Source organism: Delphinapterus leucas, chromosome 11 (assembly GCF_059928025.1).
Source record: "Delphinapterus leucas isolate spDelLeu-1000000601 "Yukka" chromosome 11, BTC_Dleu_Yukka2, whole genome shotgun sequence".
NCBI lineage: Eukaryota > Metazoa > Chordata > Mammalia > Artiodactyla > Monodontidae > Delphinapterus > Delphinapterus leucas.
In genome coordinates, this window is record NC_143139.1 from 96,329,476 (window position 1) to 96,351,878 (window position 22,403).

The 22,403-nt window shown below is 50.2% G+C and overlaps 1 protein-coding gene across 4 annotated transcripts in view; it reads right to left on the reverse strand.

The window, feature by feature from the left end:
* Positions 1–22,403, reverse strand: part of PACSIN2 (protein kinase C and casein kinase substrate in neurons 2) — a 141,432-nt gene that overhangs the window by 21,070 nt on the left and 97,959 nt on the right. For 3 of the 4 annotated variants that reach the window (XM_022597153.2, XM_022597152.2, XM_089921413.1), the window contains exons 2-3: positions 20,692–20,830; positions 1,746–1,902 (exon numbers count right to left, since the gene is read on the reverse strand). In XM_022597153.2, the coding sequence (XP_022452861.1) occupies positions 1,746–1,902; positions 20,692–20,751 (217 nt within the window). In that variant the 5' untranslated portion in view covers positions 20,752–20,830. Of the gene's footprint in view, positions 1–1,745; positions 1,903–17,072; positions 19,310–20,691; positions 20,831–22,403 lie in introns of those variants that run through there. The other variant, XM_089921414.1, reaches the window with a different exon arrangement.

Consider the following 22,403-nt stretch of genomic DNA (forward strand, 5'->3'; position numbering starts at 1 on the left):
TTTCTGTAAAGTCACTGAGCTCTTGAAAAACTCAAGTTTCCTCATCTTGGAAGTTTTGATTTGCTTAAGGTTGGCTAGAGAAGGAGGGCCTTCTGGAATGAGCTGACCTCTCTGCCAGGCCACTCGGAGCCCACCCACACGGGCTCCTGCTGGCCCCTGGCTCCCCCTCCACTGGACCACACGTTCTCCCAAGGCCCATTCATTCCATGCAGAGCAGGACCCTGGGAACTGCTTGTTGAATGAAGGACTGTCTCCTCAGCAGAATGGAAGCCCTGTCCTGGGGAAGGAGAGGAGGAGACAGGAATCTACTCTGGCCCAGACAGAATTCTCTAGATAGCAGTGTGGGGTTGCCTGGGTCACCCCACTCACTGTTCTCAGGAAGAAAACTCCTAATGTGGCCCGTCATTTTGTTGAGTGAGGTGATGGAGGGAGAGATGGGCTATGACAGAAGCTGAGGACGGAAATGGGAAGACCCAGCACCTGCCCTCAAGGCGCTCCCGGGGGTCAATAACTGTTGGAGCTGGGTAATGACACAGAGACGCATGGTGTGTGGGTGAGTGTATGCGGGTGGGTGAGTGTGTGTGTGTGTACGTGTGCATGTACGAATAAACACAGAACATTAGACCCTCTGAACCTGTAATCCCTCATGTCTACAAAACGAGCAGCTCCCTGTCCTGCCTAGGTCTTGTGGCAGGATCCACAAAGTGAGCGGGCAAGAGTGCTTTATGAACCTCAGGTTCTGAATCAACAGAATGGACGGCGCTGACAGCTGGATCCTGAGAGAGGGGATTCAGGCAGGTGGAAATAAAATAACAACAGCTACCGCTTCCTGAAGGAGCTGGCTCATCCCCAGTCACTCCTCACCCAAGCATGGCTACCCCACTCCCTGGCACCCACTCTGTACCATGGCACTGTGCTAAGCTCCACAGAAAACCCGTTTCAGCAACAGGTGAAACACGGGCAGCTGGTCTAGACCCAACTGAAGTCGCCTGGGGGTCCCTCGCCCTAGCCTGGTTTCCCCTGGTCGGCTCCCCTGAGGACAGTCAGTCATGGTGGAAGAGTCTGCCCCAAAACATACCCTGAGAAACCCCCGCTAACCCACTTCTGTCCCAGGAAATCCTGTAATCAATCGAGCTCCCCCTCTACTGCTGGGAAGTGCATTCTGAGCACAATCCATATCCACAGCAGCATTGTCACCAAGCTCTAGAATCTTCTGAGTTTTTGCTAGGGAGGGAGGGGAGGCAAAGCCTGCATCATACGACACCTGTAGTTATTCCTGTTAAAATTCAGTATTAGAAAGCCTGCCAGATGTCACCATCTAGTCTTATCTGACTTACTACTTGGCCAAGCTTACAGATAAACAGCCTGAGTGTCAGAAACCACGGTGCTGAGCAGCAAGGCCTTTGACTAGATAGGAGCCTACTCAAGGCTGGGCCCTGAAGGAGCTGCTCCTTGTTAACTTGGCAAGCGCAGCACGTCCTCTGGACGACAAGGACTGCCACAGGAGTCTTGTATGCTGTTCGAGGACAGGAGTCCTGTGTCCCCAGGAAAGGGGAGGAAAGCTCATGCAGGCTATGCTGCTGGGTGACGAATCACAGCCCCCCGAAACTGTGAGACAAACTCCTGCCCCGATCTTCCAAGAGAGGAAACTGGCTCAGAAAGGGTCGACAATTTGCCCTGGGCGCCTGGAGCTGAGACACCCTGGGCGCCTGGGGCTGAGACGCCCAATGCGGTGGCCTCCCTACCCTTGTCCACAAGCTGCCTCCAGCGCCGGGCCCACTCGGTGAGCTGCTGCGCATACGCCTTCTCGATGCGTGCCCGCTCGTGCAGGCAGTTCATGAGGTCACTGCACAGGCGGTGGCCATCCTCGATCCGCTTCACGGTCCGCTTGTAGTTCCCGACCTAGGAAACAGAGCCCCGCCGTGAGGCCTGGGGCCGCGGCTGCAGAAACGTCTTCCACGCCAGCCCGGCTCTTGGGTGCTCATGCCCCACTCCTGTTTCAAAGGCACCCTGCATTGCTACATGACCAGCTCCCCGTTTTTATCACTAGCAGAAACACGCAAAACAGTGATTCGGAGCTTCTCAATGTCCATGCGGCCGGCGTCCATGCTCTGACCCGTGGTTCAGGGAGGGAGACAGGCCAGAGTGGGAAGGGCTCTGATGGAGGGAAGCGAGGGGCTGAGGGCACCCAGAGGGCATCTCACGCAGCTTCCCAGAGTGGGTAATGTCTAACTAGAAAGATGAAAAACAACAAAAACAGAAAAATAATTTTTTAGTAACTCAGATTAAAATGATTTTATAATTAACATTATAGACTCTTGGCTAAAGGCCTTTTGAGCATTACTGGAATAAGCAGGTTTCAGGTGCCTACTGCTGAGATGTCACCACATGCTAGATTATTATTACTTCCCAATTAGAGCAACAAACACTATTTCCCACTTTCTGAGCACATGCCAGGCACCACAGTAGGTGTTTTACACCCCAAAAATTGCCACTGCCCTAATGAGTAGGAATAACTGTCCCCATCTTAAGATGAGGAAACCAAAGCTCAGGGAAGTTACATTGTTTTCTAAGATGCGTAGTCGCAGTCCTAGAGGCTGGGCTGCAGCTGAAAGCAGGTTTTCAAATGGTTCCAGGTAGGAGTCTCGAGGGCAAAGCTCACACTCTTATCTGCTTTGACGAGAGCCAAGGTGAGGCTTGATTACTTTATCTCACATATGAGAGGAGAGTTAGCTTATCTAAATTATAAATAATAAAAGAGTAATTGAAAAGAGTAAATTGAGAAAATATTAGCGGCTAATTTGGAGTGAAAAATCAAAGTATTCCATATGTTCCATTCACTGACCTGCTGATTAGAAAGGATACCATGTAGCTGACACTGGAGCACTTGGAGGAAATATGACAGAAAAATGATCGACTGTATTTTCAACCCTTTCCTCCCAACTGTCTTCAAAAACTGTAGTCACCTTTTTGTCAGTTTTTCCATTTCTAAATGTCTCTGCCTGGCTAATCACTCTCATATTTCATCTCCATTTAGAGTCAATCTGGAAGCTCCTGGAGAACATGGAGGACTAGTTCCCACTCTACAGAAAAGGGTATAGTCCTCTCTCTGCCACGTAGCCTGTTTAACCCTGACTTATGAACAGTTCAAACTGCCTGAGTCCCTCCCATCTTGTGCTGAGTTAGCCAGGTGAAGAAGAGGATACAGTGGAGTGGCAGGAAGACCTTGCAAAGAGACAGAACACATGGAGATGGGCATCGGGAGAAAAGGGGACTGTGGTCCCTCCAGGAAGGGCTGTCCCTGAGGCCAGAGCTCTGGACGGGCTGAGATGACCCCACTCCCATGGGAACAGCGAGGATCCCTGGAAGGCAGGTGTCTGGGTGGGCTTCTCCAGAGGTCTGGTATGATTTCCAGCAGTCTTGCTGAAGTGCACAAACAGCTCTCAGGCCCCACGATCAGTCATCGGTTCCTCCACAGACCCCTCCCTCCCAGGCGTGGCCTGGCTGCTACCCGCAGCAAGGAGAGCAGGTCAGCAGCTCACCAAAACACAGAAGGTGAACCTGAGTTTTCAACTCCATCCTTCAGCAGCCCCTTTTTAGGAAGGAGAAAGCAAGCATTTCACAACCAATTAGAAGTGACATCACATGTTCACTTCCCTTAAAATAGGGCCTTACTGTCATTTTGAAATTTACAGCAGGATGAAAAAAATAACCAACAAAACACAACTCAGTATTGCTGAGCTGGTGGCAAGAAGAGCTAAGATAATCACAGCTCAATACAGACTTGACAGCCGACAGGAAACCACGATGTAGATCTGGTTTTCATCCCACTGTTACCAATAATATTCATACTGGCAATCAATATTAAAATATGTTGGCTCTTCAGAAACCTGCCCGCCTGATTTTCAAAACCCTTGTAAAAAGATTTAGGGAAAAGAAAAGGATATTTCTTAACAAGGTACACATTGGTATAGCCCATCAACACGTACCATAGATACTGTTCTTATTTATTTATTTGCTTTATTTATTTATTTAACATCTTTATTGGAGTATAATTGCTTTACAATGGTGTGTTAGTTTCTGCTTTATAACAAAGTGAATCAGCTATACATATACATATATCCCCATATCTCCTCCCTCTTGCGTCCCCCTCCCTACCTATCCCACCCCTCTAGGTGGTCACAAAGCACCGACCTGATCTCCCTGTGCTATGCGGCTGCTTCCCACTAGCCATCTATTTTACATTTGGTAATGTATATATGTCCATGGCACTCTCACTTCGTCCCAGCTTACCCTTCCCCCTCCCCGTGTCCTCAAGTCCATTCTCTATGTCTGCATCTTTATTCCTGCCCTGCCTCTAGGTTCTTCAGAACCACTTTTTTTTTTAGATTCCATACATATATATGTGTTAGCATACAGTATTTATTTTTCTCTTTCTGGCTTACTTCACTCTGTATGACGGACTCTAGGTCCATCCACGTCACGACAAATAGATACTGTTCTTATTTATTTATTTACATCTTTATTGGAGTATAATTGCTTTACAATGGTGTGTTAGTTTCTGCTTTATAACAAAGTGAATCAGTTATACATATAGATATGTTCCCATATCTCTTCCCTCTTTCATCTCCCTCCCTCGATACTGTTCATATTTAAATGACAACTCTTGAAATCTGAAAAGCAGCAAGGAATACGAAGGTTGTTCCTGGAAGCACGTGTTTTAGGTTTAAATGCCGGGGCCAAGGGGAAAGGGGAGTGCTCATGACAACAGGCACTGAGATGCTCCAGCAACATCGGCCTTGCTGTCCTTTGCTCAGTGAAAGGCTACATATGGGCTTGTGACAGACCATCACTTCAGCCCACACGTGGGGACACTCATCAGGTTTCACTGTTTCCATCTCCATAAAACACACAGCAGCAGAGCAATGTGGATTTCCCACTTGATGAGCAGGGCGCTGATGGTCAGCCTAACAGCAGAGCCACTGTGTGTTTCTAAAATAAGACACAGTCAACATAAAATAAAAATCACCCTTTACAGGTATAAACTTAGATGAGTTCAGATGAATGTATACTGTGTATAACCATCACCATATCAAGGTACAGAATACTTCTACCTCGCCACAGAGTTCCCTTGCACCCTCTTGCAGTCAATCTTCTCCCCACACAGGCCCTGGCAACCACTAATCTGATTTTTGTCCCGTTTTCACGATGTCCAGGATAAGTAGAATCACACTGTATGCGGCCTGGCTTTTGTGACAGGCTCCGTCACTTACCACAGTGCTTTCGAGACTGATCCACGTTGTTGCCTGTATCAGTAGTTCACTCCATTTTATTGCTAAATTGGACACACCACAATTTGTTTACCCTTTCATCCTGTTTAAGGACATTTGGATTGTTTTTGTTTTGGGGCAATTATAAATAAAGAAGATATCAACATTTCCTATAGGTCTTTGTGTAGACATATGTCTTTATTTCTCTTGGGTAAATACCTAGAAGTGGAATTGCTATATGGTAAGTGTATGTCTAACTTTATAAGACAAAGTACCTAGAAGTGGAATTGCTATATGGTAAGTGTATGTCTAACTTTGTAAGACAAAGTGGCTGGACCACTTTGTATTCCCATCAGCAGCGTATGAGAGTTTTAATTGCTCTGCATTCTCACTAGCACTTGGTATTATCAGGTTTTTAAAAAAAATTATTTTAGCCATTTAGTATGTAGCAACATCTCATTGTGATTTTAATTGTATTTTCTTAGTGTCTAATGATACTGGGCATCTTTTCTTGTTTCTATTTGCCATCCATGTGTCTCCTTTGGTAGAGTGTGTTCTCTTTTTTAAAATTGAGGTATAATGACTGTTTTGTAAAATGCAAGAAAAATTAATTTCAAATATATGATAAACTGATAATACATTAAAGTCAGGACATACATGGTTAGCTATTTCTGCTCTATCAGTTTTGTAATTAAAAAGCTTCTCTCTTGCTTCTCAAAATACGAGCTTGTTTTGAGATGGCCAAATGACAGATAACTTTAGGTAGGAATTGAAAATAAACAAGCTCTCTTCCAATCCTGATTATCAATTGATTTGTTCATAAAATGCCCATTTTAAAAACTAGGTCTGAAGCCATCTATGTTCCTAACTTCCTCTAGATTCAGACTCACCCCCTCAGATACCAAGGTGCTAAAGACAGATGTTCAACATGCAAGTGCCTGGGTGCAAGGGGGGGATACCCCTACTCTCCCCTCAGGAACCCACCTGGCCGAAGGAAGGGTGAGGGGTGGGGCAGGTATACTAGAGGCAACAACCAGGCTGAATTTTCAAGGACAAGTGGACAGATTAAAGGTGAGGTGAGGGAAATGATTCCTGGCAGAGACAATGTTGGCAAAATGAAGAAAGTGTGACAGCATGGAGACCTGGCTCCGGGAGAAGTCCACCAGGAAAAGAACGTGGACCACAGAATGCAGGGGGTGACTAGAGACTGAGCTGGGCGCTGGGTACAGCAAGTGGTGTGCGAGGTGGGGTCAGTCAGATGGTGAAAAATCTTGAGGGTCAGGCCTTCATCCGAAAGGGTGCTGTGCTCAGGGAACGGTGGGGTTCAGGAAGGTGAAGCCCCTGGAGGGGAGGTATGAGTAGCCTGCTGACTCTGGGGCACAGCAGTGGGGAGGAGAGCAGGAAAGCAGGAAAAAGGAAGTGCGCTGTCCTCCAGGTGGCACATGGGGGCGGCACAGAGGTAGCAGGATCCCAACTTCCAGGCACCTCAGGGTTGTGGGGGGAGGGGGGGGTTCCTGCAGGCTGGACCTATCAGGCGGAGAGAGTGGAGTCCTCCTCCTTTCCAGAGTCCTCCAGAAACCAGTCTCCCGCCTCCCTCCACCCAATCACCAAAAGGCCTGCCTTAGGCTCACCAGGAGCCCGACCGGTCCTGCCGTCCTCCCGGGAATCTGGGTCGCCCTACCCCCTTCTACCCTCAGTGCCCTTCACCTGGGCCCAGAGGCCCCTTGCTGCCTGCTGTCCTCCCGGCTGCCTGTGAGTCTGGCTCTCATCATTCCTCTGGCTTTCCTCTGCCCCAGGCCCTGAGAATCCAGTGTCACACAAGCCTTGGTTTCAGTCAGCTAAGATGAGTCCGGGGCTGGAGTTGCAGACATCCCCTGGCAGAAACTGCGTAATCAGGAATCAGAGCACAGACAGTGGGCTCTGCCTAAAAAACAGCGGGTTTATAATTACAGGGGTGCTGGGAAGGACTGTTCAAACAGGTCGCACCAGTTCCTCATTTATCCTCTGGGTGTAAACAGTCTGGAAGTGCCTTTCACAAGGACACTGGAGAATGTTTCCTTCTCCGACTTTACAGCCTACTTACCTTGGCCAACTCCATTCTGTGGAACACAGTGGCCAAAGGCAACAGGAAAGCTGAGGGTTTCCGCAGGTCAGTGGGACCCCTGGGATCCCAGGTGGATGAGAGGGAGTGCGAATGCGGACGTGCAGCTCCTCCCACCTGTTGGCCCCCAGTGCCAGCTCAGTTACCATTACCTGTGTGAACTGCGGGCTCAGGTCAGAGGACCTATAGGGTCACCTCACGTACATCTTCCATGTTATTCCTTTTACCCTTCTCTTTGGTCGGTGACCATCGAGCCCATCTCGCAGACAAATTGCGTGATTACAACCAAAGTCCCAGGGTGAAACCAGTGGCCCAAGTGAGAAGCGAACCAGGCAGGAACACCCAAAGCTCACGCTCTCCCACCCTGTGCTGCCTTGGCCCTGAGGCATGAACCTCTTCCCTCCAGTGGCTCATCTCAACATCACAAAGAATCCCTGTGGACTCTGGATGTCCCCAGGAACCCCAGTGAGCTTCTGGCTGTCTCACTGCTGACTTGATGCACAACACAGAGGGTGCTCCTAGGCCTGCGGCCCGGACCACCCTGCCCTCCCCCAGCCAGCCCCTCTGCCCATGCCACCCCCAGACGGCCTCACTGCCCGCCGTCCCGGGCCTGGGCAGACCAGAGCCCGCAGCACACAGGACACCACCCCCACACGCCTTCCGATGGTGCCGCAGCACCTTTGTCTTTCTTCACCGCTCTTTCTCAACCTGCCTTCCACTCACTGCGTCTCGTCAGGCACTCAATAAAAACGTGAAAGGTAAAACCATAAAGCGACTCGAAGAAAATGTCGGCAAATATCTTTGTGACTTAGGGCAGGGCAGGATTCCTTAAACAAAATTTCAAAAGTAAAAGCCATAAGGTTACGCACACACACATCCGTGTGTGTGTGTGCGTGTGTGCGTGTCCAAATAAATTTTATTACTTCAAAAATTATGGATTTCTGTTCAGAAACCAATAACATGGACAAAGCTAACAGATTCAAATACTGTCTACTAATCTGTCTAAATTGTCCAAATTGACAAGGGACTAAAATCTGGAATATCCCAGGAAATCCTACATATCAACATGAAAGAGAGTCCCCCGGGGAACACGGGCAAAGGTATGAAGTGGTAACTTCAGAGAGAAGTGGAAGTCCATGGGGCTAAAGGCCTGAGTGAGATGCTCACACTGTGGGACTGCCCATGAGAGCAGCAAGGTAGCTCTTTACCTGTACAGACTGGCACACTGTAGAGAGCGGGAAATGCCAAGTGTGGGGCGGAGCTGGGCACACAGGATCCCTTCTGAATACAATGGCGGAAACCAGCCTGGGGCAAGCCTGTGATAGCCAGGCAGTAATTAAGTCACTAAGCATACACATGCCCTAGGAGGACCCAGCCACATGGCTCCGGAGTTTTATCCCCATAGATATGTTGGCTCAGGTCACAGGGCACGTAGGGGTCTCCCCCTTGGGGAATGCATGGGTGAATGTGGGGGGCACCCCAGTGTGGCAGCAAGAAGAAAGTGCAGGACTGTGTAGACACCGCAATGGAACAGACCTCACACACAGTGCAGAGAGGAGAAAAAGAAACAGAACGGCAGGGCACAGGATGCCTTGATGCGAATTAAAAATAGCTGCACATGAAGCAAGGGTACAGTTTACAACAACACATGCTCACAAAAGCCATAATATTAGAAAGGGGGAGGGATTAGGTGCCAAAAGCAGGGAAAGAAATGGAGAAGGAGGTGGTGCTGAACGAGTCCCATCCTACCTGCCCCAGTTTCAGCTCTCTGCTAAGACTCAGCTGGTCTTCCCCACAGAGGCTACCCTGATACCACCTGCCATCCCTGCCGGACTACCAAGAGGGCGGGCCTGGATCGCCTGCGCTAGCAGACAGGCGACACCAATTCCCCACCATAGGGTCCTGCTGGCTGGTCCACCTGGGGGCCACGAGGGCCCTTCCAAACACTGTCCCCATGCCCCACAGTCGTAGCTTGTTCCACATGGGTCACAAGTGTGCATGTTAGCCTCCCTGCCCCAGCTGGACTGCAAACCTCTTGGTAACAGGTGCCGCACACAGAGTTTTTCCATCAGTGGCAGCACCATAATAGAGCACACCTACCCTTTGCCAGGCAGAGTGCTCACAGCTCTACATGCAACCTCATTTAATCCTGTGATGATCCCAGGCAGGAGGATTTTACAGAATAGGAAACAGGTTTGAAGAGGCAAAGTCACCCATAATCATGCAGCCAAAAGGAGGCAGACCCCACCTTCTAGAACCTTCCTCAGGCTGAGAATAGAGAGCATGTAGAATGAAGACTTAACGGGTCCATATCAGGTGATGTGCATGTTTCCAACCAGCCCTGCAGGTTCCAGGAAAGGCCACAGAGTTCAAGACTGTGACGCAGTATATGAATCCCACTCCTGAATCCCCCTGATTCCTCTTGGTGCCGGTGAGGCTCATGCCAGGACCCCCAAACCTGTAAACTACTAAGACCGCTTGACAAACATGACCTTGATTTTACTCTCAGAACGCTCATGCTCTTTAACCTGTGACTCTGAAGTCCCAAGCACCAGAGCTGCTCCCTCTACACCCTGGAGAGGCAGGTCCAAGAGTGAGCCAGCTGTGCCAAGCTGACTGGACAAGAAAGAAAAGCCACTGGTGGTGCCCCTCCAGGCATGTGCACACAAGTCAGAGACCAACATTCTGTCCAAAGCTGCTACAGTATGCCCAGAGGCTCCAGGAGCTTCTCAATCAGCCTGAAAGATAAGGATGAAAGACAAGCCTGAAGAGGTGGCCATCAGCCCCTGGCCCTCTCTGATGAGGCCACCTTCCCTCTACCCCTGCTCACGAGGGGAGCAGCAAAGAGCTGGTCCTGCCCTGAAAGAAATGACCAGGTCTCTCTGCCTGCGCTTCTATCCCTTCAGTTGTATGGTGGATTCTGTGAGGATGTATGCACTGGTAAGTTCACAGCATAGGGTGGGTTTCTTCCCAGTCAGATGTGCTCTTAGCCTGGGGCAGCCATCACTTGACAAGACCTGCCATTTCCTTTTTTTTGCGGTACGCGGGCCTCTCACTGTTGTGGCGGAGCACAGGCTCCAGACACGCAGGCTCAGCGGCCATGGCTCACGGGCCCAGCCACTCCGCGGCATGTGGGATCTTCCCGGACCGGGGCACGAACCCGTGTCCCCTGCATCGGCAGGCGGACTCTCAACCACTGCGCCACCAGGGAAGCCCCAAGACCTGCCATTTCTTCATCTTGTCCCTCCAGACACAAAATGAAGAGAGGGGACAGGATTAGGTGACCTCCAAGGGACCTTCACAATTCCAGGTATCTGGCTGGCTACATGGCTGGCGACCTCCCGAAGCACTCCCAACTCTCAGTTTTTGAGGGTCTGGCAACACCCTCTTGCCACTCACAAATACGGGGTGAACACCTACTGCGTGCCAAGGCCTAGGAAAGGCACTAGGGATGCAATGGTGAACAAACCGTCATCATCCCTACCTTTGTGGGACTTCGGTCAAGTAACAGTTACAGACGGTGGCAATTCCTGGAAGGAACACTCCAGGAGATTGGGACTGCCTGGAGGAAACAATGTTTGAGGTAAGAGCCAAGGGACCTCTGGGGCAAGGCCACTTTCTGAAGGCCTGAGGCAGCATGTTGAGGCCCACAGAGCATGAGCTATACGCGATGCCACCCCCTCCATGAAGGTACCCCCTCCCCAGCAGCTCACCCCTCCCTGTTACTTTTGCCGCGATGTCTGCTGTCACATGCAAAATGTGGTAACATACGGGTTTTGAGGGCAAGGACTGTGCCTTTATTCTTCTCCATCCACCATGCCAGGCACACAGAGGGCACCCTGTAATATCTTCTCAATGCCCAAATGATGCTGGGAGCAGAGATTCCATTCCATGTAGACAGGAGGGGACTGAGAAGTTGCTGAGTGCCCAGCTAGAGGCACAGGCAATGAAGTAAGTCACGATCCTTTATTTATTGAGTTCTTAATCCAATGAGTCCCTTGAGCTCTCCCCACAAAAGCTAAAAAGGATCACCTCTCAGCCCATCATCAGATATTAACTCCACAGATGACAAGTGAGCAACTAACACCTGCCAGCACAAACCAGCAGGAGAGCCTCGCAGTTCCTTCATTGCGCTTGCACGGCTTTCAGTGAAATTCCAGTTCCCAGTCAGTTTATCTCCACGTCCCGCCATGTCCAGGGAGGCCGAGACGGCTCCAGGACTGGGCCTTTCAGTGCCACTACTTCCCCACCCGCATTCCCTGCGGAGTGCACAGCAGAGGCCATATCCGTACACACCAGCAGGGCCTCCTGTCTCAGGCACCCTTCTTCAATCCATCCCAACCCCTACTCTGAATCTCCCTTTCCAAAAAAGGGGTCACAATCGATCTTAAGGTTGTAAAATCTGTGATGTGCTTGAAAGGACCAAGGAGTAAGGTGTATCCTTGGGGAACCATGAACTCGTTGCCTTGCTCTCAAACTGTACTCTGGCAGTCCTCGTTTCTACAGGATTCCACTTCCAGTTCTCCAACCTACCTTCCAGCTCACCCACCATCTGGGCTCCCAATTTGTCCTGCACTGGAACAGAAGGTCTAGGATCTCCTCACCTCAGTGCTCCCCTGAACCTGACCTCACCGGGCTCCCCATACTGGAAGCAGGGTAATGCAGTTTACCTGGCAGGGCCCCAAGAGCGTTAGACATCAAGGCTCCTTGCTGGCCTGCTGCTGCTGCTGTTTACGTACAGCCTCAGTTTCCAGCCACCTTGAGCCTGACCTGTGTGCCGACCCAAACTAGTCCTGTCACTGCCTTCGGCCTCACTCAGTCCCAACTCCTGGTTTTCAGATCTCACCCCCAACACTTACCAGCCCTATCCCCTGTTCCTGGAATTTGTATTCATCAAGTAGGAGGGTGAAGAAATTGTGGCTCATCACCCTTGCCGTTTGAGAGTTTTAAAGCACAAATCCCAAACTTCAACAATGTTAAAAATAACTGCATTATCAATCTTTAATCTAAATGTTCAAAATGACAAGCTGAAAAATGGATGAAATGGAAAGTGAGAAACTCCAGTTCTCAGATCTAACTCAAATCAGAACAGATAATAACATACAGAGGAAGGATGTGTTTAAACAAAGTTATTTTAGACCTGAACTCCTCCTCAAGACTGGTCAGCCAGGCTCACCGTGCTCTGTCCTCTTGGCACACGTTGCTCAGATGTCAGGATAAAGGCCCAGCGACACCTGGGGACTTGTTCCTGAGCACAGCACATGCCCCACCTGTGAGCCACCACCCCGAAGACCCTGCCCTGGAGCGCCCAGTCTCCCCGGCATGAGTGTACGTGCACACACTCATGCTTCAGCCAGGCGTCCGGGAAGCAGCCTGAGCATACAGCTGCCTGGTGACCAGGTCGCTGCCCCCTCTTATTCCCCCTCATTCTCCAGTAGGTGCTGCATGAGTGGCACCTCTTCGCTCTAAGGGCTGCCGCCAGCCCTGACAGTGAGATAAGTTCCGGCTCTGTTAAGTAAGGGCTCGCTGAAGACCAAGCCGCTTTTGGCAGAAACTCTAACAGTGAAAGGAGGCAGGGATGGTTAGAGAGGTTTCTGAAATCGGTGAACCCCCCGGGGTAAAAAGCCAAAAGACCTAGTGTGGAAGTCATCAGGCTGGAAAAGTGGGAATAAATAGCACTTCCTCCAGCGAGCACCCCGCTTCCACCATGTCCACCCCCTCCCCAGCTTGCTGCTTCCACAGCACCCCGTCCCTCCCCCAGCTCCCTGGTTGAACTTCCTGACTCCTGTTAAAAAAGAAAACCCTCCGCCCCAGGACACAAGCGCCTCCGCCCCATCTCCATGCCTGGGTCCCTCAGCACCAGGCCCACCATACACACCCACACATTGGTATAAAGGTGTCTCAGTGCAGCCAGGCCACCACAGGCTAACTGAGCGCCCAAGACTTCTCCAGTTCTAAAATCATGCATTTCTATTTGTTACTGAGTAGAAATGGAAAACGTTTTCTCCTACAGGGCTTACAAAAGTTACTTTGACATCACTGAAATCAAGAGAGAAAATAAAAATCTATCTTCATAGAATAAGCTTGACAGCAAAACATCTTGAGTGTTTGACTCTCTCAAGGCCAGAGCTGAGCAGCTCGCTAGCTGGCATCTAGAACAACGGCATTTAGGCAGGGGAGGGGCAAGCCTGCACAGACCAGGTGAAAGGCCACCTGATTCGCCCATCTTTGCCTGTCTCCACGGGTGCGACGCTCACACGTGAAGAGGTGACGCTTTGAGACCACTCGGGCTCGGAGCCATTCGGACCCTGGCGCTGCGGGTGTTATCTATAATTCTCACAACTATCCTGGGAAGTAGGAATTAGCAATGCCATGTTCGCGCCTAGGACAGTGAGCAGGTTACTTCTCTTCCCTGAGTCCTCAGGGTCACACACTAAGAAACGCTGGCACCAGGCTTGAACCCAGACAGGACGCTACTTCCTCACGCCGAAGCAGAGGCATTTAAGTACGTGGCAGTCACTGCAAAGGAATACCTCTCTACTATAAGGAGCTCCCAGGAAGCTGAGAGCAGAGGCAGGAGAGCAGTTCTAGAGAGCAGGTGCTTGGGCCCAAATCCCAGCTCCACCCACTGCTAGCATCATCAAACCACCCGAGCCTCAGCTGCCCCACCTGTAAAGTGGAGCTCACAATCGCAGAGGCAGTCGAGAGGACTGAGAGCCCCCACGTAAAGCAGAGTAGGTGCCTGGCACAGAGCAAGTGTGCAATAAATGCTAGCCGCTATCACTGGTTTTCATTGCTAAACTTCTTGTTGTGGGTTAACATTCCCACAGAGAGTACCCAGACCATAGCATAGAGCTTATGGGCACACAGCTCCATGACTTGGCAGCGCATACACACCCATGCATGGGGTACAAGGGGCAGCGAAAGTCACTGCTCTCCTGGAGCCACCGCTGACACAGCACAGTCCACGTGCTCAGGAGGGAGGGCCCTCTTCCACATCCTCACAGCATTTGCCAGATGTAAAAGGCACTTTTGTCTGTTTATTAATGCTGCACCTTCAAGGCCTAGAATAGGACCTGGCACATGGTGGGTGCTCTGTAGGTGTTTACTGAAATAATGATTTCTGTTCAGTATTATGGCTATTTGCATACATATTTTAATTCCAAATATTTGTTTGTAAGCTTCTTATGAGCAGGGCGTATCTTATTACCCAGCATCAAACCTTATCCTTTCTCTGATTCACTTGTACATTCAATCAACAATCATTTAGTGTGTCAAGCACTGTGCTAAGTATCAGATTCCCAGGGAAGACTCACGTCTTTGCCCCTAGGGAGTTCACAGCCTAGAGGGAGAAGCAAACGGTACAGCATGCTAGGCAGGCAGGAAGGCTGCCTAGGCCTGCCAGGGAGGACCAGGGAAGGTTGCCCGGAGGAGGGGCTCCCCGGGAAAGAAATGGAGGTCAGGCTGGAGAAAAGACCACCGCCCTCAGCCCCTACCCTCCCAGGCAGGGAGACAGCTCTTGGTGGATAGGAGCCTGGGGGGCTCTGCTTGGCTGGAGCCCAGGGCAGAGCTCCTTAGGAAGGGCCAGGTGTCCAGCAGCTGCCAGCACATGCTCAAGTCTTAGGCATGCTAAAGAGTGCGGTTTTACTTGGAAGGTGATGCAGAAAAGTGAAGCTTCCTATCCGGGGCAGGGAGTTGCACAGGTTTGCTTTTCTGGATGAGCTACCCTGGTTGCAGGGTAGAGAACAGATGGAACATGGCACAGGGGAGGCTAGTGTCCTAATGCTTGGTCATGGTTCAACAAATACTAGTTTGCTTGAAAGAATGAATTAATGGTTCTATTTAGAAACTTTAGTGAAATAAAGGTAAGCCACCAGCCTGCTGGGAGCTATGTCCAAGTGCTGTGGAATAGTGATAAGGCTGACACACGCACAGCAAGGCTGCCATGCAGAGAAGTCCATCCAGATCTGTGTATGTGGGAGGTGGCTGGAGAACACGTGGAATGGACAACTGCTGCTGAGAGGCAAGGTGACAGTTACTTTCATACACCTCGTGCTTCCACTCACGGCACCCACCCAACTGCCCATGACTGCCCGCCACTAAAAATGTTGGCTCTGGGGTCCCAAGACTGTGCACTCATTTTGGGACCCCAGGACTTAGCCCAGGGCCTGGATCATGGCAGGTGCCAAATAAAGCTTTATGGAATCCATGAACGGGGGCAGCAGCATCTTCTAAATATGTTACCTACCAAATTGGTCTAAAAGGATGGGAAAAGTACACACCATTTTACATGGATGGCTTTCCAGACAAAATACTGATGCACATGGAGATGTTCTCATGTGATGTGCTGTGTCCACAGTGCTCGAGTCTGAGAGGACTCTGCAGGGAGAGGCTTCTCTGAAGGAGACGGCAAATACTAGTCACGTGCCAACTCTTTAGGGCTAACATCCCAGAACATTTTACAGCAAGATATTTATGTCCTCTTCATCTCCAAAATATCCTTCTCCTCAAAGGCTCCTTGTGCCCACAGAGAGTGCAGTACAGGCCAGCCTCAGCCTGGCTTCAGCCGGGGAGATCTGAGCTCTAATTGCACGTACCACTGACAGCTGAACAGAGCTCCTGCCTCAGGGATGAGGCAGATGCAGGGCCCAGTTCCTGAAATCAGCAGTCTGCCCTCCCAGCCTGGCCTCAGGAGCCCTCAGAGATTCAGGCTGCAGCCCTCAGGCCTGCTGGGGCCAAACCCGCTGTCGTGTTCCCAGAGCCTATGAAGGGCAGAGGGGGCCAGGCTTCCTAGGAAGCACTGGTAACACTTGAAAAGCACCATGGCCTGCAGCCTAGGCTCTCTCTGTACCCCAGCCCCAAGAGCCAAAGAGGAGACCCAGAAAGAGGGCCTGGAAGTGAAGGACGCGGGGGACACCTGCAGGCTCCCCGCGCGAGCCAGGACTTGCCAGAAGCGGCCGAGCCACCCACGCCCCACTGGGGAGCCTGTGCGCAGGATGTGCCAGCCTCCAACTTCAGCCAACTGGTGGCTAAAGGAGTCATCCTCTTGGGGAACCACCTCCACTAGGCCTCAACCTACCTAATCCCACATGACTTCTCACCTCCAAAACAGACCCTTGGCTCCAAAGAGGTCAAGATCCTCAGCCCTCTGCAAGGCCATGCTCATTCCAACCTCCAGACATTGATCTGGCCTAGAATGCTGTCCCTGCTCCCAACTCACAGCCCAGCCCCACCCACCCCACGTATCTTCTCTGGTGATGCCAGCAGCAGACCCCTCTCCTCTGAACGCCATGACACCGAGAAGCAGAGCTGTGGCTTGGCCTCATTGCCCTCACTCTCCATGGAGGCCACCATCCTTTCTCCTCCCAATACCTTCACTGGTGGGAATCAGATATCCACCCCTCTTCTCTTCTGAATCGTTTACTACGGTGTTGGGGATACAGAAAGTGTCCCCTCCAAATGCCCACTAAATACTTCTGGCTGATATTATGTCCCTGTGGGTAATCTCTCCTCCCAAGATCACTACTTGTTCACTCATTCATCTAGCAAACATCTGAGTGCTTAGTAAGTACTGATCCTGCCTATCTTCCATGCTACCTTTCCTGCCCCCCACCCTAGGGGGAGCCCTACCTCCCCCTTGCACCCCAGCAAATTCTACAGCACCTCAAACAATGATCTGTCTCCTCCCTCTGGGAGCTTACCTCCAAATGTCACAGCCAAAGGCTCCTGGAGGGCAGGGCCATGTCCCTCCTGTGCAGGCACACAGCCAGCATGCAGAAGATGGTTCTGGAATGACCCACTTCAGTTAGCACCTTTTGGTGGGAAGGAGTAAAATTAAGCACAAAAGACTTTTCCACCTCGAGACCGCAAGGCTTTCTTTAGATTGTACAGCTCTGTGGGTCACACCAGTGAGAAGCGGCCTTCCATGGGAAAGAGGGAACTTGCTGGCAGCTTGGAGATGTGCACCTGGCAACGTGCGCCTAAGTCGCTCAGAGACAAGCAGGGCCGGTTCAGCCTGAGCAATCCAGGGCACACCCATCAGAGAAGGAGGGCGGCATTGCTGATTTATATGAGATGAAGAGTAATTTCAGGGACAGCATCACAAGATGAGCAGAGCCTGAAGAATCCTTAGGATTCTTCATACAAGAGATGTTCTTGTCTACTGACATCGCAGTTAAGAATTTAACAGGGTGCCTAAGGGTTTACATCAATGACAGGACTTGTTCAAGCTACTTGACTTAATATATGCTGACAATACACACTGGCAACTTTCACCTACCTTTTTCTTTTTTTTTTTTTTTGCGGTACACGGGCCTCTCACTGTCGTGGCCCCTCCCGCTGCGGAGTACGGGCTCCGGACGCACAGGCTCAGCAGCCATGGCTCACGGGCCCAGCCGCTCCGCGGCATGTGGGATCCTACCGGACCAGGGCACGAACCCGCGTCCCCTGCATCGGCAGGCGGACTCTCAACCACTGCGCCACCAGGGAAGCCCTCCATTTTTCTTTTGTAACCAGCAGCTGAAGACTTCTGTAATAGCACTATATTTAGCTACTTAATTTTTCCACAGTAGCTTCTGGCATCTGGGTAATTACGGCAATGCTGACCAACACACCCCAGAGGAACAGATTATATGTTGTGTGTGTGCTGATGGCCCCCCATCCCCCAGAGCAGAGGGACAGAGCTCCCAGCCAGCACCTGTCTTGAGGCCCGACACCACTTTACATGCATTTGTTCCCTTAACTCTCACCATCCTAGGATGTGGGTACTGTTAGTATCCCCATTTTACAGATTGGGAAAGTGAGAAAAAGAAAAATTAGTAACTTGCCTAAAGCCACACACACACAGTTAAGTGACAAGGCAGGGAGTCAAACCCAGGCCACTAGCTCCAAAGCCTGTGTCTGAACCTGTCCTGTTGCCTCTCCTGGTCTATCCCTCACAAGGCCATCCGTGTGCTCTAGCCTCTCCATACTACCACCTCGCTCGAGGCAGGCGCTGATGGCAATGTCACAACAGTTACCAAACAGAAAGTTTCCCCACGACTGTAAAGGATTCTGTCTATAGTTTCAGATCAGTGTTGAGAAGAACAGGAACCTGCATTTCTAAAGGCCAGCTTCACAGGAGCTCACAGGAAGTCTCTGCAGCCAGTGCCAGCTCCCCAAGTGCTTCTGCAATGCTGGCGAGGCCACAGCCTCCCCAGAGGACAGCAGGTGGAGCTTGCCTGCCTGTGAACCCAGGACTGCATATGGGACCAGAGGGGCAGTCCTGAATCCCAGCGATGTCCCAGAGGCACCTCCACACTGCATCTTGGAACTGCCTGTTCCGATTCATTTTTATCTAGTTTTACCACCGACCTTCCCGCATGCTGTGAGAATGCACCTGACTATGCCAGGGAGCTGCTGCTGCTGAGCGGCTGGGATGCACCCGTGACACCGTTGCTGCCCCGTCACTCTTGCTGCCTTCGGTGAAATGTTTCCCGGGCCACATGTGCCTCTCTGGCTACTGAAATTTGAGCTCCAGCCTGGACACCCACCAGGAAGGCTGCTACCAGCCAAGGGGTGGGGACTCAGGCTGTCACATTTCCCACTGGAACTCACAGGGCCTAGCGCACAGGAGGTGCTCAATAAACATACACTTTTAATAAAACGAAGTATTCAGCTAAAAGTCAATAATGACATTTCCCCCAATACCCAAAGAAGAAAAGGGTTGAGAGAATTTTGAGTCCATCTTTTTTTTTTTTTTTGCAGTACGCGGGCCTCTCACTGTTGGCCTCTCTTGTTGTGGAGCACAGGCTCTGGACTCGCAGGCTCAGCGGCCATGGCTCACGGGCCCAGCCGCTCCACGGCATGTGGGATCTTCCCAGACCGGGGCACGAACCCGTGTCCCCTGCGTTGGCAGGCGGACTCCCAACCACTGCGCCACCAGGGAAGCCCTTGAGTCCATCTTTTTAAAACTTGGGCTCCTGTGATCACTTGTCTCTGTTAGACTATAATATCAAATGGAGGGCTTCCCTGGTGGCGCAGTGGTTAAGAATCCGCCTGCCAATGCAGGGGACATGGGTTTGAGCCCTGGTCCAGGAAGATCTCACATGCCGCAGAGCAATTAAGCCCACGCGCCACAGCTACTGAGCCTGTGCTCTAGAGCCTGTGAGCCACAACTACTGAAGCTTGTGCACCTAGAGCCCACGCTCCGCAACAAGAGAAGCCACCACAATGAGAAGCCCGCGCATCGCAACGAAGAGTAGCCCCTGCTCACCGCAACTAGAGAACGCCCGTGCGCACCAATGAAGACCCAAAGCAGCCAAAAATAAATAAAATAAATAAATTTATAACATCAGATGGTATTTGATGTCAGACAAAATTATACACCTAATTAATCTAAGTTCATAGAACTAATGTGTTTTAGTTTCCAGCAAACCCCAGGGCCTCACCCTCGTCTTTTGCAGCACTTGAGCTTTTTGTATCAGGAAAGCACCCACATGGCGCCGATGTCTCTATTCTTATTTCATCCTGGCAACCTCCCTCGAAGACCAGTATCATTTTCCCTCTTAGAGATGAAAACCCTGAAGCTCAGATTAGTCAAGCAACTTGCCCAAGGTCACACAGACAGCTAGTAACGGCACAGCTGGGATCAGAACCCAGATCTTTCCAACTACAGAGCCAGTGCTCTTTCCACTAAGCCCACAGCTGCGGGGAAGGTTCCGGGGGTTTTGCCATATGAACAAAATTTTATCAAACATGGACTTTGCTTTAACCAGCAGGCAGGAAGTAAGTGGGGTTCAGGAAGAGTAACCTCCAAAAAAAAAACCATACACACCACAAAATAATCTGATTAGGAAAGGAATTCCTCATGGGCACAGACTAACAAGAAGATGCTCCAGCAAGCTCAAGGGTAGTGTGTTCAGCCCTCTGGCCACCTGCCTGTACTGTCCAACATGATGTCACATCACCGCCGTCCATTTTTCCATACAAAACTCAAAAGTAATGCTGCTTCTCAGGCCAAGCCCGGTAATTAGTGTATGTCACACCAAGTCATATCAAGGCTAAACGTGGAAAGGAAGCTCTGAGAATGGACAAATTGACAAGACCTTAATTAACACCTCTAACCTCTCTCATTAATCCAACTCTCCTAACAAGGTAAGTCTACCACCTTCACTGAGAGCTAAGCCATACCTGCTGCCACCTAGATCTGACCACAAATGCCTGGCTGGTCTTGGGGTATGTTCATCTCATCCCCCAAATCCCGGCCACAAAAGAGGGAGGGGGTGTCAGACACAATTGGCTTGGTCTCTGTATTCATCCAGAAGAAATCATGGGCATTACCTCCCAGAAGCTGTCGCTGGACACTTCGACTCCAACGGAATCATCATAAGTGACAGACATCTCTTCAAAGGGTGAGGGAGCAGCAGGGAATGCTTAAATTCAGAGCTCAGCTTCAGATGCTCAAAATCCGTGGACAAACCTATAAAAGAAAAACATATCATTGTGGTTTTAAATTCCCAAGGTAAAAAAGCAAGCCACCTCCATTTCACAACTTCCATTTCCATTACTGCCTTCAGTACAGAGCAGTCTAAAATGTCTCCTTTTGGTGGGAGAAAGTCAATAAACTCTAAACTTGGCACTAACATACATGTGTGTGTTATATGCATGTGTGTGTGTATTTCACAGTAACAAGTAAACCTTTCAACATCTTAACTGAGGAGCTCAAAGAGCTTTCTGCAAACAGTCCCTGTGCTTAAATCAACAGACTGATAACCTTAATTGGCCTCATCTCTTGGAGAAGGGGACAGAGAACCTGTGAGGAGAACACGCCAAAGCAGAGTCCCTGCATCTTGGGGCTCACTCTGTTCCAGCCTGTCCTACCCATCCGACAGGACTAGGACCTGGGGTAAAATGTGAGTGGAAATAACCCACCTTCGACACCTGACTCCACTCTCCACCGAGTTTCCACCAGGCTTTGCTTGTGTTGGGCGCTGTCTCCCCCTTTCCATGACTGGCTCATTTCAGCCATTGATGCCCCAATTCAGACCAGTTTATTCTGACACAGTCTGTGTGAGGGTCAGTTAGAAAGAGTAAAGTTCTAAATCCGAGCAAGGGTAACAGGGTGAGTATTTCCCTCGCCAGAGGGAAGAAGTTGAAGGACCCCCCGCTATATTCACAAGCACAAATCACGTTGATGGAATGACCCGTTCCACAACCAGATGAGATTCCCTGACTTCTTGGTGAAAAAGTGATTCCACCCTCCCTTATATATCACCCTGCATTCAGACCACACAGCCAGAGATCTGAAACTTTCCTAACTGCCGCAGTCAGGAGTCCAAAGCCTCAGCTTAGCCAGAGGAGGGAGAAGGTAGGGCAGGGTAGGCAGAGTGATCTACATTGTTACACTTACAAGGTGCAAGACTTTGCTTTGTTCTAGGTACTTTCCCACATGTTATCCTACTTAATCCTCGTGATTCCCTGTGAGACAGTCTAGAAGCAGAGTAAGGAATACCAGCTGCCTGGGCTCTAATCCCAGACCCATTACTCACTAGCTGGGCAACAGTGGGCAAGGTACCTAAGCTCTCTGTGCCTCAGTGGCCTTATCTGTAAAAGAGAGACAATACTGCAAGGAATTACTGTGAGGGTAAAAATGCAGCAGGACATACAGGGGTGAACAGTACGTGGTCTCCAGTAAGTGCTATGTAGTAAATGATAATGTAATTATTATTAGATAGTAATTATTATCACTATCATTACTTTTATCTCTACTTTACAGCTCAGAAAACTGATGCTAAGGGAGGCTAAGTAACTTGTCCACGGTCACCCAAGCAACGAATGGTGGAGACCAGCAGGACACCAACTGTGCCTGTTTGTTAAGGTGATGTTCTCTCTATCATACCAAGATGTTTTCTAAAAATGATCTCAAATTTAAATAAATCAGGTATCTTATAACCTAAGATCTAATTGCTAATTAAAGGGTTTAATCTGATGTATTTCACAGCTTCCAAACTTGAATACAGCTCTGTACGGACAATAAATTTGAAGTAAAGAGC